Below are 24,120 nucleotides of genomic sequence, written 5' to 3'. Positions count from 1 at the left end.
GGGTTTCTCCTGCTACCACCACAGTAGTGGGGCTTCCTGGATACATCTGCTTAGAGCCTTAGAGCAGATGTATCCAGCAGGACCTGCTTCTAACCTATTGCCAGGGCTGAAAATGTAACACAGGGCCCTGCTTCCCTCCACCTCCTAGCCAAATTGACTTTTCATCCCTGCTAGTCCCAACACAGCCTTGCCATGTGACAAACACATCTCTGAAGGCCAATGTTTCTGAGGATGGAAGTCAAGGGGACTACCTCACCAGCATTGAGAGCCTGCTTCAGACCCATTGCTGTCCCATTCATCAGTGCTTCAGGCACAGTGCCTGGTAGAAGAATGTCTCAATTATCTCCTCTTGTGCCCAAAGAAATATTTATGCTTGAGAAAATAAAACACGGGCCAGATCATATGAAAACTATGAAATGAATAAGTGTTTAATGAGATATCCAGAACCTATAACTGTCAACTTGCTAATCATAAGTCAGTTCATTTTTATACAGTCTCATACCATTTGTACTCAGTGTGGGTTACAAGTGGCTTCCAATGTGCTTGTCATAGGGTAGGATGAGGCCCGATGCTAGAAGTATCAGGGCTTAGGTCTTTAGGGAGCTCTGTTCAGATCTTCCCACTCTATATGGGGACTGTGATCCGCAGGTTTCTTGAGTGACTCACCATGCTCTCTGGACTATAGATTCTTGGGATTCCCAGGACTGAAGAGATGCCAAATGGTAAGGATAGTTATTGAAAGATCAGAACTTCACATGGTGGGGTGGTAGCTTCCAACACTGGCTAAACCAAAACTTGCCTACAAACTTTAAAAGTGCAAATAAAGATGTCTGGGCCCTACTCTAACACCTCAGGCCTGTTAGGTGGTTTTATGAGGAGTGACATCTGGGGATCTATTTTTAAAACACTCTCTAGGGCATTCTAATGTCTTGCCAGACTTGAGCACCCTTGCAATGGAGGAGAATGTACCACATCAGGAATCCTACAACTTTAACATGACTAACCGAGGAATTGTGTCTGACTTTGGGTTTTGACCCAACTGCTTTGGTTGGAGCCCTAGCTACTGCAATTCTAAGAAGCTCTGGGTAATTCTGACACCATTTGCCCACCAACCTGACTTCGAGCATCAGTAACCCTGGGCTAGAATTTGGGCCCTTTAGTAATGTTGGTTCCCAGGAAACTTATACTAAAGATTTATGTTCCAATGTGACTGAAATTAACCCCAGCAAGCCCTGAGCCAAATTCCTCAAACCGTCATGCAGTTTCTATTACTTTCACTAAAGCCATACATAAGTAGAAGAGCCCTTGTTTTCCTCATGAAAACCTGTAAGAAAATACCTAAGACCTGATGGAGGTCTTTATGTCATGAAGGCTCCATTGTCACGAATAGACTCATGATGATTATAAAACAGTTGAGGTTGTGGGTTTGGTCTTTTTCCCTTTTGGCCTTTCTGTTCTCCAACAGTTAGATGATATAGCAAAATGGCCTTCATCGGGTTTGGACTTGGACTCCTTCAGCCTCGAGAACTATGAAGAATAAATTTCTTTTATTTAGAAATTACTCTGTCTCTTGAAATTCAGTTATAGCAGTATAAAATGGACCAAGATTGTCTGAAAGTCTTGAAGAGATGTACTACTGAGGTTTTCTCCAAAGGGCTTAGGATTCTAACATAAGACCAAGGGGTTAAGAGAGGCTTGGTTGGATCAGTTTCTTGTTCTTGGCTGAATAATGGCCTGGTGTGTGGATTATGTGCTTCTCCCCAAGGCCAAAGCTGTTTTGGGTATTTCTTAGATTTCAGATCACAGAGGGAAACCAGTTTACTTAGCCGTAAGAAGCTGGCTTATGGTTGTTATTTCTCCCCCCGGACATGCATTCCTCATAGTGTGATTCCACATTGTTCTAAGACTGCGTCTCTTAAGGAAGTCTATAAATTCCCTGGCATCTTTAATTAGAATACCTTCGTTTCTTAAACTACCAGAAAGGATTCTGTGGTTTGCTATTGAGGACCCTAACCTGATATGTGAACAGAGAGAGAGAGGCAGGGATCAAAGCCACTGAAACCTGACTGGCTGGCTAGTCATCCTTATGCATACTGACCCAGTAAGTATCCTGGGAATTTAAAGTTTTTATTCTCCAGGTGTGCCTATAATTTATTTCCTGATATTACGCTTGTTTCATTTTGACTGTTTAATTGAAAACTTCTTGAGGGCAGCAATGAGACTTCTTTAGTATTTTTATTTATTTGTTCATTTACTCAGTAAGTGTTGGGTATCTGGTATCTGGTCTGCCCGAACTTATGGCTAGAGTCATCCTCAAAGTGGTAGCAAGCAAATATTCTGAAGGGCATTTCTCTAATGTCTTGGGATGGGACTAACTGGCATTCTAAAGAATGGGACATAATAAAGCCAAGAGGTCAGTTCAAAGCATTTATAGGGATTTTCTTGCAGGTTTTCATGAGAAAAAAGGCTCTTCTACTTATGTATGGCTTTAGTGAAAGTAATAGAAACTGCATGACGGTTTGAGGAATTTGACTCAGGGCTTGCTAGGGTTAATTTCCAGTCCCATTTTAAGCAACAGCTGAAACACCTACATCAATGTCTGTCTGCAAGTGTTTAAGATCTGGGGTTTGGGTCAGGCAGCTGGGGAAAATATGGGCTTGTCAGGTCACAGAGAAATGGAGACATTCCATTCTGTATTTCTTAGTCTCAGCGGAGAAAAAGTAGGATACATTGAGGGCCTCTTCCCACAGAGCAAGAGGAGGGAAGAACCAAGAAAGGGAAGAGTAAAAATTAATGCAATGATTCTCAGCTTGGGTAATTGGGCAACAGATCCCATGAGACATCTGTATGAAGTGTGTCTCAGTGTAACCTTGTTTAGGGAATGCATAGGAGAACCATGTAACCACACACTTCTGTCCCACATGTGTTCCTGCTACGAGTGTCACAGTTTAGTGGCTTGAGCAATGGAAATTATCTTCTTGCAGTGCTGGAGACTGTAAGCCTGAAATCAGGTAGTTGGAAGAGCCCTATTCCCTCTCAAGGCTCTCAGGAAGGATCTGTCTCTATTGCGTCTGGTGGTTGTTGGCAGCCCTTGGCATTCTTTGCCTTATAAAGGCATCACTCTGTTTTTCCATAGCTGAGTTTCCCTTCTGTGTGACTTCAAATGCCTCTCCTTAGAAGAACACAAGTAAGTGGCTTTAGGAATGACTTTACTCAGGTGTCACATCATTCTGATCAAATACTTGCAGAGACTCTATATCCATATAAAGTCACATTGAAAGGTGTCAGGGTTTAAATGTGTCCCCCACATTTCATATCTTAGAAACTTCATACCCAAAGCTCTATGTGTTAATAGTATTTGAGAAATAAGACTGTCGAAAGTGATAGACTGATGAGTGGTTTTCTTCATGAATGTAGTTATCTACACATTTATTAACAAGTTAACAAATTAATGGTTTGTGATAATTAATATTGACTGGAAATGACAGAAACAAGAATCTTCAAGGAGACAAATCTCTGGGCATCTCTTTGAGGGAGTTTCTAGGTAGAGTAATTAGGGAGAAAAGACCCACTTTTAATGTGGTCAGCATAATTCTACGGGCTAGGGTCCTGGTCTGGATAAAAAACAAAAAATTAAGTTGATTGCCAGCATTCATTGATCTGTGCTTCCTGACTGTAGAGGCAGTGTGACCAAATGCCTCAAACTCCTGTTGCCATGTCTTCTTCCCCATCAAAGTGTATTCTCAAGCTAGAAACTGGGATAAACCCAAACTATTGCTTTTGCTGGATCTTCTGCCACAGGCATGAGCAATTGTATAGTTCATGTTCAGAGAGAGTACCTTTAAGAAACCAACCTGTATTTATTTCTTATGTAGGCTCTGTCCACCAGATGCCTTCTGCCATGCAGTGCCATAAGAAAGTTTTCACCAGTGATCATGCTCTTGGAATTGGGATCCGAATAAAACCTGCTTTCTTTGCAAGCTAACCAGTCTGTGGTATTTGGTTATGGTAATTGAGAATGGGACTAAATAGTCTTAGGAGAGGACATCATCATATCTTTGTGAAGAATGAAGTTCTGTCATAGCACAGTAGTTGAAGATTCTCTACACAGTGTGACCACCACTATGATTTAAATGAATATATACATGCATGTTAGCCAACATCTTCCTTCTTCATGTGGACAAGATATTTGGGGGAGGAGGTGAGACACCCTAATATATATCTGAAGTTATTGGGCTCTCAGGTTGTATCTGTATGAACCTGGTGATGGGGGCAATGAACTTGTTTGCTGCAGCAGTGGCTAGAAAAAGAGGAGACTAAACAGAAGTGTCACATAAGACGTTGTCTAGCATGTATTCTGACACATTGATGCTGGCAGAAGCTCACACTGACTCTTGCCATGAGCTAAACATGCTAGGTGATTTGTTTCAAATTTAATTATCACATCAGCTCCAAAATAGGTCCTATTATTGCCATACCGTCGATGAGATTAAAAAAAAAAGTGAGGTTCTAGAGGAATGGTTGACTCCAAAGCATCCTGGACTTGATGCTTTAACTTTAGACTTCAAACACTTGCTTCTGAACACTTAGTGTTCTGCAATGTTTGTTCACTAAAGACTGGGCTGAGATTTGAATATAAGTAGTTCAGCGCTAAAGAGATTCTGTGCTCCACCTAGAAACCAGAGAGGATCAGAACAGAAAGATATTCTTTTTGCCATTAGCCACACTGCACTCAGAAGCTAGATCTAAATAAGAATAGTTGTCTTGACTCACAGCGGTGTTAAGCTGACTAACTCCTACACCAGACCATGTTGCACATGTGTGAACTACCAGACATCATGGCTTAGCCACCCAGTCCACCTTGGAGTACCAGTTGCTTCCTGTCAGGATTTCAGAGCTGACTGGAAGCCCCAGTTTGCTTCTGCTGTTCTTTACTGTAAGAGTGTTACTACACATTGTGCCGGGAAGATGGTGTGGTAGCCTATGTGTAGTCCTCAGAAGGCAAGGATAGGGGGTATCCAGGGTAGGACAGTTAGACTAGCTGAGTCATTAAGAGACCCCGTCTCAGTAAATGAAGTGGAAAACAATTGCGAGAAAGATGCCTGACATCTCAGGTCCCCATCCGTGCACACATGTATATAGGTACACATGCATCTCATAGCTACCTATATATAAACACTTAGACACAGTTATAAAAAAGGAGAGTATTATCACAGATTGCTGACATAAAAAGAGAGCAAAATTAAGAACTCTAAATCTGGTTTCTACTGAATACGTATTTTACTTCATTGTAAAACCACGAAGTCATTACTTGAACCATTGTGAGTCAGGGGCCCGTGTCATAACTGTTCATTCCTGGCCTAGGTGTCATGCATGGAAGATTCTGCACACACACCACATGGCTTGGGGTGTCCTTTCTGTCTGGTATGAGAGCAATAGCACTGTAGTTTTTGTGAGGTCCAGGCTTTGCCTGCCAGATGCATTTCATGACACTAATAAATATTCACATCTACCTGGAACACTTAGAAAATGCTCCATGAAGCAGTCCATTTCCTTTTCAGCAAGCCCGAGGAACATGAGCTGAAACATACACACAACAGGACCGGCAATGTCATTATTGGAACTGATGTACACCGACTCCAGCCAGTCTATTTTTATTTGCAGCAGTTCTATTTCACAAAATGGAACATAATAACTACAGTCAATAGAGATGTCGTTGTTTTTATTTAAACTCATAAATGTGCTAACACCCATAAAGGCTCATTTCCTCCTCTGAAAAGCAAAACATGCACGGAGGAATTGGGATTCAGACATTCATCAAGACAAGGGTGTCCAGCTTCCAAACACCATGCTTTGAATGGTCAGTGTAGATGGTGACAAACCAAAGAGAGAGGTGGGGAGGTTGGGTGAAGGAGGGGAAAGGATACTGATGTGGTTAATGTATTCTGTTCCCTTTGAAGATAAGAGTTGTTCCCTTAGGAAGATAGAGTTGAGGATAAGAGGGTGTGCTGAGAGTTGAGTTCTAGGAGTAAGGGGACATCCTGATCTTTAGAATGCTCTCATCTCTCTGCCAGAGTGTGTTTTGTGGGTTATGTAGTCAGGTGCAATGCTTAAAGAGCCACTGCTTTAGGAGATCTGGGTTTTCTCCTAGCAGGCCAGATCTCAGACACTCTCATCTATATCCAGGGTACCTGTTTCAGCCTTCACTGTTCCTAAAAGCAAAGGTGGGTTTTGTTGTTGTTGTTCTTTGTTCTGTTTTTATTGATTCTTTGTGAGTTTCACATCATGCATCTGAATCCCACTCCTAGATCTGGACCTGGGTGGAAGCTGAGCTGGCCAGCCTGCCAGCTCTCTCTTATCTGTACTACCAGGGAAAACTCTCCAGCACTGTTCCTGCTAGGCCACCCAATGCCACCATCTGCAGGAGGCAGGGTCAGCTCTTCTGCTCTAATGTCCTCAGAGATGGCTTACTCACACCCACATCTCCAGAGCCAGCTCCACAGTGTAGCCCCGTCAAGGTCTGAGCACTACACTCTCAAGTGCCGCAGCTGGCAGGGGGCTGGGCTGGCTCTCCTGCTCTCGTGACTTCAGGGCCTGCTCTCTCAACTACCTCAGGTGGCAAGGGCTGGGGAAGGGAAGGGCATCACTCCTGTTTCCTCTCCACCTCAAGGTAGTCAAGTGGTAGCGCTGGCTCACCTGCACTCCCCCTCCACCAGGGCTATCTCTACTGTACTGCCCAAACAAGGTGCAGTAACTGCTGTCCCGAGAGAGCACATTTTTGTTTTGTTTTGTTTTGTTTTGTTTGTTTGTTTTAGTTCTAGAGCCATGGATTGCTATTGTAGCAATTGTAGCTTTGCCACTTAAAATAGTTGTAAGCCATTACAGCAGTTGAGCCAATAAGGCAAGTTAAAATGGAGTAACTGTTGTGTGTCTGTGTCTTTCATCCATGGATCCAATATTCTCGGTCTGGGGCTGGTCAATTCCCGGAGCTTAGAAGGGGTAGCAAAAGTTGTAGGCAGCGGGGTGGGGTCCATATTAGATGTTTATCCTTTTCCATGTAAAAGAAAGCTGTTGACTATCTACCACATGTTAAATTTTGTGGTATGAATATAACAAAATTGCATCATTCATGGCTCTTTTGATGGCAGTGAGTAGATTGCCTTGGCTAAATACAAGCCAACTGGGTAAAAACTAGGAAGGCTTAGAGCATAGTTGCTGCAGTTATCAGAAGAGACAGGTTCTGGCTGAGTCCGCATCTGTCCTATTATTGGAAGTTTTGGAGGATTCCAAAGACACCCAGACATTTTCTTTTATCTTCCTAAGACTTAAACTCCCAAATGGAGAGTGTAACTGATTTAGGATTGCCTCAGGTGCTAGGGACACAAGTATCCTTGGGAAATGGACCATTCCCTTCGAAAAGGAAAGCCATTTTTCAGAGTCAGGAATTTACCCAATTTGACATTTACCACAGAAGAGTTGGATTCTGAAGCCTCCAGACAAATCCCGCTCTTCCTTGGTCTGAAAAATTTAGGGAAGGCTGGTGTACAAAGATTCTTTTTGATGCCTCAGTTTCCATGTCTGAGTAATGCGCTGTCATGTTTCTTGGGAGATTATTTGCTCCAGATGGCTGGAGATGTTCATCCCACCTCCAAACAAAGGAAGGCGAATGAAACCTACTTCATTCCTTTCCTGACCATATGCAAGGCTGGCAAATCTCACACAGTGCTCAGATGCCACGGCAGGGTTGTGGGGCTGGGGCTCCCTGGGAATTGCTTGTATTTCTTTAGGAGCCACCCTCCAGGATGCTTTGTAATATCATCCTTGGTAGGTGAGCCACTGAAGGCTTCTCTCATTATCTCCTTTGACCTACCACCAATCGCATCTGTGGTCATCCGGTTTTCCCCTTCTGGACAGTGTGACTGGCATTTCTCTTGTAAGTGGGTCACAGCCTAAATAGGTCATTTTGGTTTCCTAAATGTGGTAATCCTGAGATGGTTTGAGTGGGGGGTGGGGTGGGGGAAGGAGATATGCATCACTGAGGTAGGAAGGGAGGGGGAGAGGGGGAGCTTGGAGCTTGGGGGTCCCTCTTGGGGTTGGGGAGGTGGAAATCTGATGATAGGGCCCAGAGGGAGAAATGGCTGTGGGCTTTGAACCAAGTGGAAGATGGTGTATATAAGAATAGCCTACTTCTGTCTGACCTGATCTGTGATTGTGATGGGAACAGACAAGGACCCTGGGTCTTCTAGCAGCTGCAGACATGGGGAGAGGGCTGGGGAAGGAGGAGGGAGGATGAGGGGCTGTTAAAGGCAGACTTGTCCACCCCAGTTTCACATTTTGAAATCTTAACCCCCCCAGTACCTCCAAATATAACTATGTTTGGAAATATAGTCTTTAAGGGGGCTAAGAAGTCAAAATTAGGTTGTTTGAATGGGATCTCTGCCAATATGACTTGTCTTCTTACAAGGAGTGGACATTTGGACATAGACACATGCCCAGAAAAGACCATGTATTGACAGGAAAAGGCAGTGAGTGTGCTGTAAACCAAAGAGAGTGACTTGGAGGAAACCAGTCCTACTGTGTTACCTGCTTCTCTTGATGCTGTGATTAAGTTCTTTACAAAATCAACTTAAGAAAGAAAGTATTTACATCACATTATAGTTTGAGGGAGCTGTCTATCCTGGTAGGGAAGGTATAGCAACAGGAGCATGAAGTGATTCACACTGCATCCAAGGTCAGGAAGCAGAGAGATGAACTTTAATGTTCACCAGGTTTCCTCCTTCTCCCCCAGTTTTATTCAGTTGGGGCATCTGGCTCATATATAGTGTGGAACTTCTCAGTTAAGCTTCACTGGAAACTCCCTCACAGATATGTCTAAAATGGTGTCCCCTCAGTAATTCTAAATCCAGTCAAGCAGGAAGGGAAGCAAGTCATCACATCCATTGACACCATGGTCTTGGAAAGTTCACCTTAAAAGCATGAGGAAATACTTCTATGGTTAAAGTCACCCAGCCTGTGAGGATTTGTCATGGCCACCCCTGTGGACATACACAAGGCCATCTTCCAGGTAATAGGGCTGCATTTCTCTCTATTTCCTCACCTGTAGCTAAACCTGTGGCTATTTGGACTCTGTTAGATTTTGAGGGATGAAGTCTTGCAATGCACTGGAACCCCACTGAGGCAGCCTAGACAGGCTAAGCTGCCCTCCTTCCCAGCCCTCCCACCTTTCCCCTCCTGCTATGGATCCTTGCAGACCCTCATGCCATAGATCATTCCAGGGCCACCAGCTCTCTTGAGAGAGGGCACAGCACTTTGTTTTTGTGGGCGGGAGAACTAGCATCTCATGTGTCACTGAGCGAGAGGCTTGCTGAGTCTCCTGATGTGGTAATCTTAGACAGTTACTCAGTCCTCAGATCCTGGACCTTTTGCACCATCCAGACAGAGCGATTAAGAACACAAGAAAAGGTGTCCCAGAATAACTGTTCTGAAATTCCATGTTTGTTTGGCTCTTCAGGTTAAAGGCCCTTTGACATGACCTGAGAGAACCATGAAATACTTCCTTCCCCTCTCTTCTAAACATTAAAAAAAAAAATCAGCATATACTTGTCCATTACTATCATATAAATGCAATTTAGTGTATATCTAAAATTCCAGAACTAATGAGGCTGAGGCAGGGGAATCAGGAACCTAAGCCAATCAGACCTACATGGTAAGACTGTCTCAAAAAAAAAAAAAAAAAAAAAAACCCAAAACAAAACAAAACAAAAAACCCAAAAAATACCCAAGACATTATCCATTTATAAGTTGATAGACATTTAGGCTGTTTCCAATTTCTAGTTATTATGAACAGAACAGCAATGAATACAAAGGAATGAGTATCTATAGGGATATATAAAATACTTTGAGTATTTGTTTAAGAGCGCTATCACTGGATTGTGTGGTCAGTCAATTTTCATCTTTTTGAGAAACCTCCATACTGATTTCAATAAAGGCTGTGCAAGTAGTCATGCCCACCAGTAATAAACAAGTGGCTTCTTTCCCCTGGATCCTCATTAGCATGTGCTGTCATTTGTTTTATTGATCTTGGACATTTCGACGAGAGTACGAGAAAAATCTCAAAGTAGTTTTAATTTTCGTTTCCTTGATGGCTAAGAAGCCATTTGTGTTTCATCTTTTGAGAATTCCCTGCTCACTTCTATACCCCACTTAAAATTCGGCTATTTGTTTTCTTGCTGGTCAGTTTCTGTCATTCTTCACATATTGTAGAACCTAACCTTCTAGGAGATGTATAATTGGTAAAGTTTTTTTTTTCTTTTCTATACTCTGCTACTTTGCATGAATAATGGTGTCCTTTGCTGTGTGGAAGCTTTTCTAGGTCCCAATTATTAATTGTTGGTTTTAATGCCTGTTCTATTGGTGTCCTGTTCAGAAGGCTTTATATTATGATAAGTTCAAACCTTTTTTGCTACTTTTTCTTCTTTCAAATTTAGGATACCTAGTCTTATGTTGAATTCCTTGATCATTCTGGAGCTGAGTTTCGTGTAGGGTGATAGATATGGATCTATTTTATTCTAGTACATGCAGCCATCCAGTTTGACCAGCACCATTTGTGGAAGATGCTCTCTTTTCTCCAGCATGTATTTTTGGCTTCTTTGCCAAAAATCAGGTGTCTATAGGTGTATGAAATTATATTTGTGTCATATATTCCTTTGAACACCATGTCTATTTTTATAACAATGCCATTCTGACTTTATTACTACAGCTCTGTAATACAACATGAATTCTGAGTTTGCTCCAGGAGTTCTTTTATTATTCAGGATAGTTTTAGCTATCTTGTGGTTTATGTGTATTTACACACATAAACATACTTGTGTTGTGTGTGTTGTGTGTGTGTGTGTGGTGTGTTTCCATATGAAGTTTAAGATTTTTTTCAATCTCTGTGAATATTGATAATGAAAAGGGGTTGATTTACACAATGGAATATTACTTACTATTAAGAAGAACAAATTATGGAGTCACCATATAATGAGGGAGACAACAACAGAATGGGTTACATCTTGTTGAGTTGTTGGCCAAAGGAGTCTCATATATCCCTGTCCACTAGCAAATATCACAGGCTATTGGTTATTCTCTGCAACACGACAATAAAGCCCTATTGCAGAAGACATTACTTGCTTATGTTAACAAGCATGGAGAAATTGATCTTGTGCCCAGCTAGGATCTTCACACCATTGACTAGCATTCATGGTGCTGGATATGTACTTTGCACACTACTGGAGGAGAAAAGTAATCATCACTGTCACCCATCTATAAACCCTGTGACCTACAACAATACTGTCACAAATGTTTTGGGAATAAGGAACCACTTTATTGATCAGATTTAAGGCCTATTCCATGAGATAAAACTCAACATTGTCTAAGTGGACAAGAACCTGAGACTAGATAGGTCATGGATCCTAGGGGAAAACCTACTACTAGAATTCTGGTAAGAGAGCATAGCAACGGCATGACTCCTAATGACGTGCTGTCAATGCCCACAGACCAATATATCAGTCAAGTTTCATCAGAGAATCTTCTTCTTGAAGAAGATAGAAATTAACACAGACTCATACCTGGACAGTGTGCAGAGAGTGAAAGACTTTGGAGCACTCAGGCCTAAATGGATGTCTTTATCAAATGCCTGCTCTCAAGGCGCAGGGATTTATGTGGAAGAGGAGGCAGAAAAACTGTAAGAGTCAGAGGTGGCTGATGACTCCAAGGAGACATTGTCTTCCAGACACATCAGGACCTATGTGATACTTAGGAGAGTATGAGAGCACGCTCAAGACCTGCACACGTTAAAACCAGACAAAATCTCAGCACTGAAATGGGGGAGTCGCACAAAGTCATACCCCTAACCAAAAAGCTATTTATGACTGAAACTTCCTGGGAAAGGAAAAAAATCATTTTTTTCTCAATGCATTATCCCTGGGTACATCAACTGCACTGCAGGACAGCCCCTAAGTCCAGGGATAATTGGCCAACACAAAACAGATTCAATAGATTCTCTCTCTCTCTCTCTCTCTCTCTCTCTCTCTTTCTCTCTCCCCCCCCATATCTGATTTGTTTTGGTATTGGTGTATTTTTGTCTTAATGAGTTTTTGTTTATCCACCTGTTTTAATTTTTTGTTTGTTAGACAGAGAGATAATAAATAGAGGTAGATAGATAGACATTGGGCAGGTAGGGAGATGGAGAAGATCTGGGAGGAGCTGAGGGAGGGGAAGTTTTATTAAAATATATTCCACGCCGGGCAGTGGTGGCACATGCCTTTAATCCCAGCACTTGGGAGGCAGAGGCAGGTGGATTTCTGAGTTTGAAGCCAGCCTGGTCTACAGAGTGAGTTCCAGGACAGCCCGGCTTACACAGAGAAACCCTGTCTCAAAAAACCAATAAATAAATAATAATAATAAAATATATTCCACAAAAAATATTCATATAAAGAAATAAAAAAATCAAACAAAACCTTGATAACCCAATAATAAATGCAAAACTAACAGCCACAATAAAACAACAACAACAGAAGGGTGTGGTCTTCATGTAAAGATAATTTTATCTCTTTTTTCCTAATATAGGAACCACATCTCAGGTTTTCTTGCACATGTGAAGTCTAGTTTAAACTATACGTGATGTATGTGTATGTATGTGTAGAGACCTGAGAGCAGAAAGAGGATTTTGTAGTGTGTGTGTGTGTTAGGGGGGAATGAGTAAGGGGAGGAGGAGTAGGGATGAAGGAGGATGATGGGGATGACTGAGAGCAAAGTACAATGAATGTATGAATATGTCATAATGAAGTCATTACTGTGTGCTAACAAAACTTAATAAAACAGAATTTAGATCATTTTGTTTGTTTTTCTTGTCTAACTACAGTGGGTAGGATTTCTGTCAGATGTTTAGAGGAAAGCATTATTAACTGTGAGTTCTTCATGAACAACATTTGTGAGATTGATAAAATTCTGTCCCTGACTTGCTGAGAATTTCATTTTTAGAAGCCAAGATTTTTTTTCCCAAATGCTTAGGCATTTTTGTTGATATTATTGGTTAGTCTCTTCTTTTAATGAAATGTAATGTTTGTTAATGTAATGAATCACTGTGACTGGATAGCAGACTAATCCTGAATTCTATGACAAATCTCAGTCACGATACATGATTCTTTTAAAGTCATATTAGGGGTTGAATTACTAAAATTTTTTTTAGAACATTTTGCACTCACATTCATGAAGAATGCTAGCTGTAGATTTCTTGTCTTAGGTTGTATTTGTTTGACACTGTATTATGTTTGGAAAATACTTGCTTCCCAGAAGGAGATGTTAAATTTTCATTCCATTTTAATTTTGTTGGAAGTTTAAAAAACTGTTTTAAAAAACTAGCTATGGCTTTTATGAATTTTTCTTTCTTTTTTTAAAACCTCTATTATCATGGGTTTTGTTCTCAACTCTATTACTTCATTTTCATGCTTCCTTTAAATTTTATTTACTCTCCTTTCCTTTTTAATTTTTAATTTTAATTTCTATATAATTAGTAGAATTCTTTGCCTGAGGATTTGGTACAGTTCACCAATGAAGCCATGTAGGACCAAAGGTTTTCTCCCCTGCCACCCCCCAGCTTACCTCCAACTCATGGCAATTCTTGCATGTACTGGAATTGCAGGTATAATCCACCATACCTGTAATTTGTGTGTGTGTGTGTGTGTGTGTGTGTGTGTTCGTGTGTATCTAAATATTCCTTTATAAAGAACTACTTGGATTACACATTTGTTTTCGAGTGATTTTTAGCCATTTGTGTCTTTGAGAAAATCCATCCATTTTGTCAAAGTCGTTGGAGTTATTAGCACAAAGTTATCAATATTACCTTATTACAGTTTTGATATGATTAGAACCTTTGAAGAGACTCTATGTCTCTTATTCCCTTTTCTCATTTTTATTAGCTTTTGGGAATTCTATACAGTGTGTTTTGATATAATCCTTTTCTCCTCATCTCCACCCAGATCCACCCACCTTACTCTGCCCACACAACTTTACACACTTTTATTTTAATCTATTAAGTCCAGTGTGTGCTTCTCATTCATTCTTGGAGGTGTGCTCTTCCACTGGAATGTGGTTCATATCTTTCTTCTTTCATGATCCGTCTGCCTATAGAGACATGGAAATTTTATCATTAAAAAAATCATTTTTTTAAAAAAACTAGCTATATTTTTTCATGGATCTCTTTCCCCTGTCTCTTTCCAGTTTTTTTCGTAGTTTATTATGTTAGAAGTCAACGTGATTGGTTTAAGTTCCTCTTTCTTTCTTGATGTAAGTGCTTGGTGCTTAGTGCTGTATGTTTTCCTCTAAGTACTACCTTGGTCAGATGCAATAAATTTTAAGATGTCCTATTGTCATTTGCCCACAATTACAAATACTTTCTGCATTTTCTTTTGATTGCTTTGTTGACTTGTAGATGTCTTAATGTATTATTTAGTTTTCAAATATTTGAATACTTCCCAGAAATCTTTATAACACCGATTTCAGATTTAATTCCACATGAACAGAGAAAATACTTCGCGTGACTTAAATACTTTTAAGTTTACTGAAAGTTGGGTTTTTTTTTCAATGTAGAATATTTTCTATCTTGGTTAATATTCTGTGTGTACTCAAAGAGGTGCATGTATTCTGTCTGCTCTTGGGTACCCTGTTCTCTGAATGTCAACTAGGTCAAATGAGACAGTGATGTAACTAAAGTCGTCTATATTCCTCCTGATAACTATCTGCTTGTGTTATTCCTTCCTGAAAGAGAGGGATGGAAACACATGAGCATGTGTGCATTTGTCTGTCTATCCTCCTTACGATTCTATCAGTCTTCGCTTGAGTACTAAATGTTAGATATTTGGGATTACATCATCTTGACAAATTGATACTTTTGTGAAATGATCTTTATGCCTGATAATAGTATTTGCTCTGAAATCTGTTTCTTTAGCGCCTAGGATTTCAGCTCAGTGGTGGGACATGAGCTTAGCATGCCCTGGATTTAGTCCCCAGCACCTCAAATCCCTAAACCAACCAAATAAAAACCTTCCACTGGCTTTGTTTCTTGAAAATCATTTTCTCTCTCTTTTCATTTCCTTTGCTGACTTTGAGCAGGAGAGCGAATCTGATCACTGTTGTTCTATCTGGGATGAAAGCAGAGATCTTTCAATAATATTTTTCTTCTTAGGTATTGTTTTTCAGTTTGTTCTTAATTGATGGAATTACATATATTTATAGATTACAATGTAATATTTGAATACATGCACATATAGTGAAATAGTTAAGTGAGGCTCATTTAGCATATTTGTTACTTCAAATACTTATTATTTGGGAGTAAGAACATTTAAAATACTCTCTTGTAGGTACCTGAGATGTTTATTAACCATAGTTACCATACTGTACAATAGGGCACAAGAACTTATTAGCACATCTATGTCCTTTCTCTTACAATTCAATCTTTTAGGCTCTGAGTAGGGTATGGACTGAATGTGTACCCCTAGGTTTCTATATTGAGGTCCTAACTCTCAGCGTGGTATATATGAAGAAGAAGTCTTTGGGAAACATCGCCCAGGGGTTGTGGGGTTAGCGTCCTTGTAAGGAGAGCATTGAGTGTGGTGGTCATTCTCTCTGCCCTAAGAAGACACATCAGGGAAGCAGCTGTTGGAAATTCAGCAGATATGGAATAAGTCCCACACTGTGGTCTTGACTTTTTATCCTTTAAACTGTGAAGAATACATTTGGTTGTGGTAAGCTACTTTGTCTATATTTTTTGTTTTTGTTTGTTTTTTTTTTTTAAGACAGATGATGTGACCAAGGTTTATATCATGTCTGCTCAGCCTACCCCAAGGTCACTTTACTTCCTGGACTTAATGTTTTTTGTGTGCTCCTCTACCCACAGACATTCTTAGACCCAAGAAGTCCATTGCCAACTTTCACAAGATGGAAGGCAGGAAAATATCACCTTTGAGTTGCCAGCGAGGGATGAGAATTGGTAGGCCAGTGTCCCAGCTCTCTCCAATAGGGAACCAATCCTGCTGTGTGTTCTCACTGCCTCTCAGGAGGCTCCTTGGTGGTGAGGAACTCCGATTTTCCTATAGTGGTGACATGATCACTGACATGCCTCTTTGGAATCAGTCACTTCCCTGTATCTTCTCCAAACCATTACTGTGTTTCTCTTAAGATTGCGCTTCAGACAAACTGCTTATATGATTTGTCTCCGGGAATTTGTTAGGGAAGTCTAAACTGAAGCAACAAGATAAGGAAGGTTCTGGAAATTAGAACAAGATTTGTCCCTCATTCTGATGCAAACACCTATGTGTGGGAAAGAAGCAGAGGAAGGACTTGGCTCTGGGTGGGGAGAATACCTTACCTGTCAGCTGGGGCATATCTCTGGTGGCCACAGAGACATCCTCTCTGTATTTCAAAGATGGCAGAGCTCCTGCTGGAAAGAGGTCTAGCTGGCCCTTGCTCCTGAGCTAGCTTTGGTAGTATAGAGGTATAATGATCCTGATGACTTCAGTCAAGAGAGAAAACCTGGCCTGAGGCCTGCAGCTCAGCTAGCTGATTCATTTTGTGGTTGCAACATGTGTTCTTAAGGTACATTGTGACTTTCTTTGTGTGGATCTATTTGGAAACTTCTAAGCACTGTGTGAGCTCTTTGAGTTAGGGTCAGCATCTTATTTTCTTGCTCTACTGTGTAAATTAATTTTTGAATGGGTACTGTGTAGTAGTTTGTTGGGTATGTTGAAGGAACCCCAGTAGAAGCCCCAACAGCATATCGTATCAAAGCCCACATATATCAGGTTTTCTCCTTTAAATGCATGCTCCTGTTAAAGTTGAACCAATAAATTATGCATAGTTAGAGATTAACAACAAAACCAAAATGGAACAATTATAGCAATGTACTGTGATAAAATTACCAGAATCATTACTTATTAACCGAGGATGACTTGAACACAAACATCGTGTTACACTGACCCTTGATTTGTTAACCGAAGCGGCTCCTATGTGTCCGACAAATGTGTAGTATATACAGAGTGAATATGCTAGACAAACGCATAGTTTGCATTCTCTATGGGATAAGATGGTGTGGCATGACATTTTAAACAGTACTTAGAATTTTCTGTTTCATGATTTTGAACCATGTTCATCCAGCCAATAATAACTCAACCCCAAGCACCTCTGTCACGAATTTCTTAGATAAGCTTCAGGAGTTTTTGCATGCAAATAGATACCAATAAAGGTTTATTTGCTCTGCTGTTTTGTTTTGCTTTATAATTGAAATAATCACAGCATGCCTAATTTTCTGCTACTTCTTATAATCTATCTTAGCAATATTTTCCTGTTTGTTGATAGGCAGCATCTTCACAAAACTGTGGGGTGTTCAATAGTTTCTCCATCCAATCGTTATTTCTGGTGAGTTGGACTGTTTCCAATCTCTTTTCAGTCTAGTGCTGAACTATTGCTTCAATTAATAACCTTGTACATATGGTATTTTGCAAACATATGAGTGTATTTTTAGGACAAACTCCCAGAAATAGAACTGCAGATTCATGGGGCTTATTCATTTATGATTTTGATAGATTTTTGCTATCAAATTGTCCTCCGCCAGGGTTGCATGGGTTCCTGTTGTCACCAGGAATATATGAGAGAGTAACTGGTTCCTCATAGCTTCATCCACAAAACGGAGAATCAAATGGTTGGAGTTGTGCCAATCTGATGAGAGAAAAATAATATCGAATCTATTTTAATTTGAATTTCTCTCATTACAGTGGGAATAGAGCATCTTTTCATAGGCTTAAGAAGCACAGCATTTCTATTTCAGCAAACTCTAACATCCTTTTTCCATTTTTAAATGGACTTCATTCTTATCCATTCTGTTATTATTTTTTTCCTGTGGATTCTGATAGTTCATTGTATATTAGGACTATAGGCTTTTTATGATAAGAGTAGGAGTTTTTCCCCCTGATAATTATCTGTCTCCTGACAATACTGTGACTTTTTTTTTTTTTTTTTGGCCACGCAGAAGTTATTTTTATTTAAGAATTTAATGTTTCATATTTGTCAGTTTTATTTTTATAAGATGTCTTCTAGATTTTAAAAACTAGTTAGAACAGACATGTTTTACTCTAAGTCGGTAGGCTTAATATAGCATCAGAAGCAGTTTGGGTTTCTAAAGAATGCTGTAGTTATATAGGTCACCAAGGTGCTCTTCCAAGTGCCTTTGTTCTAAAAGCTCTGCACGCCCCTCCCCCTGCAGACCTCCAATTATGCAGTAGGATCAGGTGAGAAGCAGTAATTCATACTCAGGTGTGACTAACTGGTAGAATTAACTTCCCTAAAGACATTGCTATTTTAAATAAGGAGCTGAGTCAGTAGAAGTGACTTTCTGATTGCTAGAAAGTTGGGAGACATGGAAATGAACTGAGTGGGCAACATGGCTGACCTGCACTCCAGCACTGGCTTCCTCTAGCCAGTTTGTCTTAGCTAGATGTCAAACATCAACTTCGAAAGGGAGACAACGTTCATGTGGGACTCCATTTCTGATGATGCTTACAAGGGCTGATGTAGGAGTAGAAAAGGGTTAATTAAAATAATGACTTTTCCCTACTTCTTTCTACACGGCCATCTCTTCCTTTCTTTCAACCCAATCCTATCCCCTTGACCTGGGGACCCAGGGAGTAGGGCTGGACAGGGAGACAGTTTGTGCAGTTGTACCAGAAAAGGGAATTTTGTATTCATATGATCAGTCTGCATTAATGCCTATGTGATTATCACATGTTAGCTGATGTCCCTGCCAATAATAATATTGTGATGTCCACAATACTAAGAATGTGAAAATTCTTAAAGAACACAATGTACTCCAGCTTCTTTGTCAGCTGGTTTGACTTGGACATAGTTGAAGTTAAGAAGCAGTAACTTAAAGTTCTCTGAAGTACTTTATGCTCTTGTTCCTCCAACCTTCCTTTCATGGCCCCAGGAAGCATCATCAGCCTCCAGTTTTGTTTGCTGTTTCTCCCTTGGGACCTCAACTCTGCCTAGTCCATGTTGTCAGGTCATCCTTTGTTAAGTGAGCTGTTAAGGTGTTTCCTATCATTTGTTAGTTTGTAGCACTATTGGTCTGCAATTAATCACTTAAAGGGTTAATGAGACAATCAGTCTCACTAATGTATTTTTTTTAAATGAACATTAAAAAATCATTTAAGATACAAACTATTTCAGAGGTCAAGGGCAGGTCTCTAGTCCCTTCAGTTGTCCCAGAGTTTCAGTGTTCCTGATGCTGAGGCTGAGGCTGAGTTTATGGTATTTCCCATAACAACGGACTGTACAAATGAGATACCTGGTTACTTCATCAGTTCCTTTGTGTATGTATGTGTATGCATGTTTCAGAGTGTGTGTACATAACCATGGAGGCCAGAGATCAATCTTGGTTTTTTTTTTTTTTTCCTCATTCTCCTCTCACCTTAGTTTTTGGAATAGCACCTCTCACTGAGCTTGGAGCTCAATGAGTCAGTTAACATAGCTGGCAAGTGAACCCCGAGGATGCTCCTATCTCTATATCCCTGGTACTGGGGTTACAGGTGCACAACAATGCACCTGGTTTTTATAAGGGTACTGGAGACAGAACTCAGGTCTTCAGTTCTGTGAAATAAGCACTTTATCGATCAAGACATATCTCCAGTCTCCAAGTCCCTCTGTTTCTTGGTCTGTTTGCTCCTGAACTACTGAGAAGCCTTGCAGCCAAAGTCCATGTAGGTTTCTGTGACTGTTTCTCACAATAGCTGCGATTTTTGGCAGTGTGAATTTAGTAAGATAGGAAAACTGCAGTTGGGTTTTGATGCTTTTCTCTCGTTTTGTTGTTGTGGAAACCCTTTAAAGATAGAGTTAGAATAGAAATTACCTCTTATAGAAAAAAGACTTTCTGTAACTTCCCTGGGTCCATCAGAAATCCCAGTTTGGTTGCTAAGTTCACAGCTTTTTAGATTGCCTTCCTTGGACTCCTTTCCATGGATGAGATCCTGAAGGACCTGTTTCTTCACTTCAGTACATTTCTGTGGTGTCAGCACTCTGGTACTGGAAGTGTTTTCTTGGGGACCCTTTTCTACTACTGAGAACTTGCTGTGTGATCAGCCATTAGAGGACCATCCTGACACCTCCTTTCTTGCCTTGCTGAAAAAGAGGGAGGAGGAGAAGGTATATCTGAGAGGGTGGACTCATGTCCAAGTGGTAGTAGGTCCCTTCTTGAATAGGCAGAGTTACTGTAACAAGGATGACACAATACTGGTGCTCCAGTGGCTGAATATGTCCAAACCATATCAGCAACAGGAATTAATATCTTCCTATAGATCTGGTGTGTAGCATCTGTACAGACAGACATGCTGAGATGCTGTCTTGTTGTTGGGTCTTTGTCTATCCCATGGATCCTCTTCAAATGTTTGCTGAAGACAGGTATTGATGGGATGCCAGTACGTGAATCATTGAAGTGTTCTTTGTGCAGAGGAACAAAGATTATGGGAAAGTTGAGAGTCTTCCTTTTCTTCTGGAAGGCAAATGGCTAAACTATCCCCAGTACTGTGTATTAAAGAGCCATAGCCCAAGAGCTCTGAAACTGATTGATTCACTGCTTCTTTTTGACAGATAACCTTAACAACCCTGGAGTGATGCCTTAAACAGTTGTGCATTTTGGAAGGGTCATGTAGGTTATTTCCAGGCTAACTGTTCCCTGACCCTGAGAGGGCATCCTATTGGGGCACAATGGGACACAATAATGGAATAGGACTTGGCTATTCCTTTGCTTGCATGTGTGGTGTACATATACAGTGTTCCATATTTTCCAAGCCCATCCAACCTTGACCATAGCACATTCTGTTTTTTAAGAGCATCATGAGAGCATTCAATTCTGCAAACCATGCCCCAGAAACATTGATCCTTCCCTCTTGGAGAGGGTTAATAACATCAAGGCTATATAACCCATGGGTTCTCCTTTAAAAGCATGCCACTCAAAATACTGTCCATGGATCAGCAGCAGGGCATCACTGAGGGCTTGCTATAAAAGCAGAATCTTAGATTTATCCTTGGCCTGGTGTGATCATTTGAAAAGGAATGTCCCCATAGGCTCAGATATTTGAATGCTTGGTCACCAGTTAGTGAAACTGTTTGGAGAAGAATTAGGAGGTGTGACCTTATGGAGGATATGTGTCACTCAGGGTGGGCTTTGTGGTTTCAAAAGCCCACACCAGGACCGGTCTCTTGCTGTCTGTTTCCAACTTGTGGATACAATGAAAGCTCTCCTCTTTTGCTCCAGTGCCGTGTGTACCTGTCTGCTGCCATACTTCTTGCCAGGATGGCCATGGACTCACCCTTTGAAACGGTAAGCAAGCCCCAATTAAATACTCTTAGTGTTACCTCGGTCATAGCCTCTCTTCTCGGGAATAGAAAAGTAACTAAGACACCTGGCAAATCAGAATTGGTATGTGAAGCTGCACCCACCAAGAACTCCCTGCCCTGTTCTACATGATTGCTTCTGCCTGAGTCTCTCACCTCCCTGGATTCAGAGCTCAGGGCCCTAAGGCAATAACAAAAGTGGTGGTAGATTGAAAACTCAATGGGCCAAGTTTCTGGTTCTCTGGTTCGATGGGATACATCCTCTTCTTGGCTTCCAGGTGGCAGTAGTAATAATCTATATTGGGGAGAGAGGCCAGCTCCATGAAAAGACTCAGACTTCAGAAAGGAATAGAGACTGTAGTGGAGTATAGAATGTGGTTTAATAAGCATAGAAGGACAAGCTTCTGGGGTTTGTATGCATGGACAAAATTTGAAAGCATTTCAGCAGATTTACCCTAAAGGCTAGGATATGTTGAGAGTGGTGACGGCAACGTGATGCTCCAGGCCCTCTGGTCCCTTCTATAGCAGGAGGCTTGGGGAGAAGCAAAGACTTTTTTTTTTTTAAGTGAATGAGCGAAGTCCCTGCCAGATCAGATGTTCAACTTTAAAACAAATGGAGAAAAAAACTATAAAATGCAGTCAACTAGAAAACTCTGCTTTCCCTATTTCATAAAAAGCAAGAGCCCATATGATAATCCCTCCCATGGCACATGTTAGAGATTTCTTTATGATTTCGCTGCTGGTGGCAAGTGCTGCCACACCCAGCTGAGGGCCTTAGCTGCACTGACTTTTTTTGTGTGTGTGCCAGGTCAGTGTGTTGGTTCCAGCTCAGCAGGTCTGGAGCCCAACTGGAGCTGTTCTCTGGGAGAAGGGCAGGCTGGCTTGTGAGGGAGAACCAAGAGGAGGGGAAAGTGGCAGAGATCAAAGCATATGCTCCTCTTGCTCCCCAGAGCACAAAGGTTTCATTATTCTACAAAGACAATGTTGTGGCTGAACCTGTCCCCAACTACACTGTGACTGAGACCCTTTATGCCGGGATAGTGACTTCACTGCTGCATCTCAGAGATAAGCATGGTGCCTGTTATTTTATCTTAGAGACATTTACTAATCATCTGTTGGAATGAACTTTGATAAAGCCAAAACCACCAAGGCAGAAAGTTCTGGAAAACATCACTAAAGAGAGCTTAGGCTTGGGACTCAGTGGTGTTCTTGTCCAACTGTGCAGTCTTGGACAAGCTCACTTTCTCTTGGAACCTTTGTTTCTGCAGATGACTGTGATGTCTCCTCTTGGAGGAAGCAGGAGTGTGAAATGACCTCCTATGTGAATGATAGTCACACTGAGGGAATGGATTGATTACAATTAGTTTAAGTATGAAGAAGGATTCTTTTTCTTATACATAGTCACCCATAGCATCCTAACCCACATACCTTGAAGTATGAGGTGTGTGTAGGTAGGTGTGTATGTATGTGTGTAGGTAGGTGTGTGTGTGCATATAGGTAGGTATGTGTGTGTATGTGTGTTGGAAGGTTTGTAAATGTGTATGTATGTGTATGTTGTGTGTAGGTAGGTGTATGTAGGTGTGTAGATAGAAGCATGTGTATATGGTGTTTTGTGTGTGTGTGTGTGTCTGTGTGTCTGTGTGTGTGTGTAGGTCATAGGGGTGGAGACAATTGCATGTTGTCATTGTAAATTCATCAAGAACTAAATAGGTGATTTATCGCTTCAGGCGATGAATTCTGCAGCCTTCTGCAGAAGCATCTTGGTTCCAGAACAAACATTCTCCTTTGATGGATTATCATCTTTTGGTATTTAGAATATGAAACAGCCTCTTGGGTTCCCTGTTTTATTATGAGAAAACAATAACAGTTTAGGATGCAATTCACAGGCAGCCTATAGCTGGGGTCAGCCCTCTGGCTGTTTGTCTAGGACGTCCTTCAGTGAATCGTTATCGGAACAGATATTTTTAACTTCCCATATTGTCACATGAAAAAAGCAAACTCTAAATATTGGAACTAAATTTGGCAATGGTCACAGTAAAAAGGTTTTAAGTTAGGGGGCTATTACTCTTTGGCCCTAACTTGTGTCAGGTTTTCCTTAAATCTACACGATCTATAACCGTCCCAGGTTCAGAAACCATGCTGTCCTCTGTCTTCTGTAGCCCAAGAGACAGCCTTCTCTCACTGTGGGTCTAGCCTTAGGTTGCAATTCTCTTTCCATGTCACATTCAGCTTTACAAGTCAGGGGCTTGCTGTAAGGTTCAAATGAGGCTTTGGACAACTTTGCCTAGCTAGGTTTTGGTGCTAGAGAGGGCGTGGCACTGAATGGTTTCCCAAATTTCTTGGGCACTTGGCATATATTCTAGTATCTAATTCTCAACACCATTCTGTTAGAGAACATATCCTGTTCTATACAAGAGCAAGTGGAAATTCAGAAATTAGATGAAACATGTTCCTTATTATTAATAAGGCCAGAGCTAGCATTAAGGTTCCTACCTCACTCTATAGCTTTTTCCTGCTTCCTTTCTTCATTTTGCTACCCCCCCCCCATCTTTTTCTTCGGATGGGGTGAATAGTTAAGAGCACAGGATCAACCTTGACAATTAGGGGCTAGCCTGCATGGCTTCCAAGTTCAGCATCACACACACACACACTCGTACACGCACACGCACACGCACACGCACATGCACACACACATGC

The 24,120-nt window shown here is 41.0% G+C and overlaps 1 protein-coding gene across 3 annotated transcripts in view; it reads left to right on the top strand.

Moving 5' to 3' along the window:
- Adck1 (aarF domain containing kinase 1) overlaps positions 1-24,120 on the top strand; it is a 283,194-nt gene that overhangs the window by 242,210 nt on the left and 16,864 nt on the right. For all 3 annotated transcript variants that reach the window (XR_013106668.1, XM_076921542.1, XM_076921544.1), the window contains exon 10: positions 21,344-21,409. Coding sequence is in view for 2 of the 3 variants with exons in the window: in XM_076921542.1 (XP_076777657.1) it covers positions 21,344-21,409 (66 nt within the window). In the remaining variant the exon portion in view is untranslated. The remainder of the gene's footprint in view (positions 1-21,343; positions 21,410-24,120) is intronic.

Source organism: Arvicanthis niloticus, chromosome 23 (genome assembly GCF_011762505.2).
Source record: "Arvicanthis niloticus isolate mArvNil1 chromosome 23, mArvNil1.pat.X, whole genome shotgun sequence".
In the NCBI taxonomy this organism is placed as follows: domain Eukaryota; kingdom Metazoa; phylum Chordata; class Mammalia; order Rodentia; family Muridae; genus Arvicanthis; species Arvicanthis niloticus.
The sequence above is the reverse complement of the archived record's forward strand: the minus strand, read 5'-3'. Positions and strand labels throughout refer to the sequence as shown.